Raw genomic sequence first — 3,544 nt, forward strand, 5'->3', positions numbered from 1 at the left:
TTTGATTATAGTAAGGCCTCTGACAATTTCAGGAGACATTGTTTACATTTAACCTTATAATATTATGGTCCAGGCAGCCCTTCGAAAAATACTGTAAAGTCACCTGTGAAAAATACTATATGAGGGCCAGATGCAAAAATACATAATCTTTATTTATTATTCATGTTAAAGACGGTTGTCAACCACGACGTCTGATTTGTCTCAAATTGCGCTGGGAGCTCAAGTTCATCTGAAGCACATAATTACCCTTTGTCCCTGACCAACCTACTCTTTAAGTTCTTAACCCCCTTCTGCTGGAACAAGGGCAAAAAAGCTCGTCGTGTGCCATGTAAATAAAAAAATTGTTTTAATGTTGCTAGCACAAAAAGTCCACGTTCTAGCCAACGAGTTGCAACATTGCTCGCATTCATAACGCAGTGGTTTTTGCCCCGGGACATAAATAAGTGGACACACTGCCCGCTTACAGGATCCCGCTTCTCTCTCGTTTTTTGCACCTTTTTTTCTTTCCTCCCAGTTTCGTAATATGAAAATTTCGCTGCATATAATTTGCTCTTATTTCAGCATGGCTTCTGTTATTAGGCTGGATATTATGCTGCAAGAATGTGGCTAATGTTTTTATGAAGGCAAGTAGTATGAACAAGCTAGGTAGGTGCTTTTTCTAAACGATTTTAAAATTCCTTTTTCCGGTTCAAGAGTGTTAAAAGATTACTGATGTAGGTCAGAATAAGTTAAATTAAATTTAAGGTGTTCACTGACGCATTTTATTTTGTTATAATTTGTAATAAACAAATGCCATGTTGAGCTTATCTTCGCTAAACAACAGTTATCAAAACATCTTATATTATTTGTCAACTGATAAGAAACCCTACTGCTTGCTTTGCTTAGCTATACCTAGTGCAAAACATGTAATATTTTAGAAGTCGACGATCTATTTGATGTAAATTTCAACCGTATTGCTATATAAATTACGCTTTGTGCACGAGTTATCAGATGAATGAGATAATACGCAAACATGCGTAGGAGTAGGTACGCAACAGTGACGTATTTATCGGAGTGAAGTTAGCAACGAAACGATACCGATAGTTATCACTGTCACTGGGTCACTGGCGAGGTTAGACTCAGGAAAAAATAACAAACAACTGCTAATTCAGAACACTTTTGAAACTTATTTCATAGTTTTTGTAATAGGTGAAACATAGTGCCAGAAATTGTACGAATAAAGTGACAATCTTGTATATATTGAAGTGATAGTGCGTATTAACTTGTTGGAACGAAGTAAACAACCTGATAACAAGCCGCTACATGCAACAGATTGGAAATTTTATCATACAAACGAGTGAATAACTACAAAATGGTTGTGTCATTAACGAAGTTCTCTAGTTTGTTTTCTAGTGTGTGTAAAAATAGCACCAATTTGCGAGCGTTGTCCACAACATGTTCGAGGAGCGCCAAAGTGAATTTCAACTGGGAGGACCCACTGAATTTAGATGGACAATTGCACGACGACGAAAAGGCGATTCGGGACTCGTTCAAGGCTTATTGTAACGAGAAACTATTGCCGAGAATTATCGAAGCGAACAGAAACGAGGTCTTTGATAGAGGGATTTACAAAGAAATGGGCGAGTTAGGAGTGTTGGGATGCACTATTAAGGGATATGGATGCTCAGGCGTGTCCTATGTTACTTATGGACTAATTACCAGAGAACTGGACGGTGTAGATTCAGCATACAGATCGGCTATGAGTGTTCAGAGCAGCTTAGCCATGGGAGCAATTTATATGTATGGCACTGAAGAACAGAAGCAAAAGTTTTTACCTAGAATGGCCAAAGGAGAATTAGTAGGCTGTTTCGGACTGACTGAACCAAATTACGGCAGTGATGCTGGTGGATTAGTAACAAAAGCTAAATATGACGCTAAAAGTAAAACTTACGTCCTCTCAGGTTCAAAAACGTGGATCACAAATTCACCTATCGCCGATATTTTAGTTGTGTGGGCGAAGGATGAGGAGGGAAAAGTTCGTGGATTTATTGTTGAGCGGTCACAAGTGAAAAAAGGTTTAGATACGCCTAAAATCAATGGGAAGTTTTCCTTGCGAGCGTCGGCAACGGGAATGATATTGCTCGATGAAGTGGTCATACCGGAGGCGAATTTATTGCCGAACGTAGTGGGTCTGAAGGGGCCTTTCGGATGTCTCAATAACGCGCGGTATGGGATATCCTGGGGCGCTCTCGGTGCCGCTGAAACATGTTTGCGGATCGCCCGACAGTACACATTAGATAGAAACCAATTTGGGAGACCCCTCGCTTCCAACCAGCTGATTCAGAAGAAGCTCGCTGATATGTTAACTGAAATAGCGATTGGGAACCAGGCTTGCCTGCAGGTCGGTCGTTTGATAGATCAGGGTAAGGCGGCTCCTGAAATGATATCTATGATTAAGAGAAACAACTGTGGTAAGGCGTTGGAAATCGCTAGGGTAGCTAGAGACATGCTTGGAGGAAATGGTGTTCAGGACGAATACCATGTCATTAGACACGTCATGAATCTGGAGGCAGTAAATACTTACGAAGGGACACACGATGTTCACGCTTTGATATTGGGCAGGGCTATTACTGGAATACAGGCATTTAGTTAAGCATTTTTATATCCGTCTTTATTGGACAATATTAGATTCAAATAGTATTTGAATAACTGCCATAATACGTATGTTAAAAAGATTAATAAACTATATTTGTTGTACGCATATTTATTTTTGTTATAAATAAAATTATTATGTTGTTCATTCCTTGTTAAGTCATTTGAATCTCATTTAATGTTATAAATCTATTATCTGTTATTGATGAGGTTGGAAATCCATCTTACAACCCACACGATAGAAGAAAAAGAATTACAATAACATTGTACTGGCAAAGATATACCTACATGGTTACATAATTACAACATCGAAACTACGTCCAGTTTTCAAAAAGATATTGAATATGTACTAAAAAGTAAAAGAGATTTGGAGGCGCCGGGTATCGATCCCGGTACCTCTCGCATGCTAAGCGAGCGCTCTACCATCTGAGCTACGCCCCCGGTGATTGCAAGTTACGAAATTAACGGCGGCTATCGGTGCGTCCTCGACTTTCTACTGTTTATTCTGTCTGTTCACCACAATGACACATAACCACAATGATCGTGTTCTTATGAACACGATCATTGTGGTTATGTCATACAATATACGTACTACATTTTATCTTGGACGATTCATATTTTGAGACAGTTTTTTAAATCAACGTTATGGCGATTTTTTCATTATAATTATTTACATTCAACAGTTAAATAGCACGACTCGGTAAAACAATGAAAGGATTAAATGCTGTTGAACAGAGGTTATTCAGACGAGTGTATAATTCCTTTGTAAGACCTGTTAACATCATAAAACAAATTATATTACACAATTATAACAGACATTATGCATCTTTTATCTTTATTTTTGGGTATAAATGATGACCCTTTTTATTACACCCAGCCACAATTACATCTTACACCCATTACTATTCTGATC

The 3,544-nt window shown here is 38.4% G+C and overlaps 1 protein-coding gene and 1 non-coding gene across 2 annotated transcripts; one reads left to right on the forward strand and one right to left on the reverse strand.

Annotated features, from left to right (window-relative positions):
• The first annotated feature begins 1,075 nt into the window (after positions 1-1,075).
• LOC126372086 (glutaryl-CoA dehydrogenase, mitochondrial) lies at positions 1,076-2,779 on the forward strand. Its single transcript, XM_050017625.1, has one exon. The coding sequence runs from the start codon at positions 1,352-1,354 to the stop codon at positions 2,630-2,632; it is 1,281 nt and encodes a 426-aa protein (XP_049873582.1). The 5' UTR covers positions 1,076-1,351; the 3' UTR covers positions 2,633-2,779.
• A 220-nt stretch (positions 2,780-2,999) lies between these two features.
• On the reverse strand, positions 3,000-3,072 carry Trnaa-agc (transfer RNA alanine (anticodon AGC)). Its single transcript has one exon. It is a non-coding gene; the product is annotated as a tRNA-Ala (tRNA).
• Between the last annotated feature and the right edge of the window lie 472 nt (positions 3,073-3,544).

Source organism: Pectinophora gossypiella, chromosome 13 (assembly GCF_024362695.1).
Source record: "Pectinophora gossypiella chromosome 13, ilPecGoss1.1, whole genome shotgun sequence".
In the NCBI taxonomy this organism is placed as follows: Eukaryota; Metazoa; Arthropoda; class Insecta; order Lepidoptera; family Gelechiidae; genus Pectinophora; species Pectinophora gossypiella.

Excerpts from the sequence above, each read along its gene's own strand:
- LOC126372086 (XM_050017625.1), top strand. The coding sequence starts at position 1,352 with ATGGTTGTGTCATTAACGAAGTTCTCTAGTTTGTTTTCTAGTGTGTGT.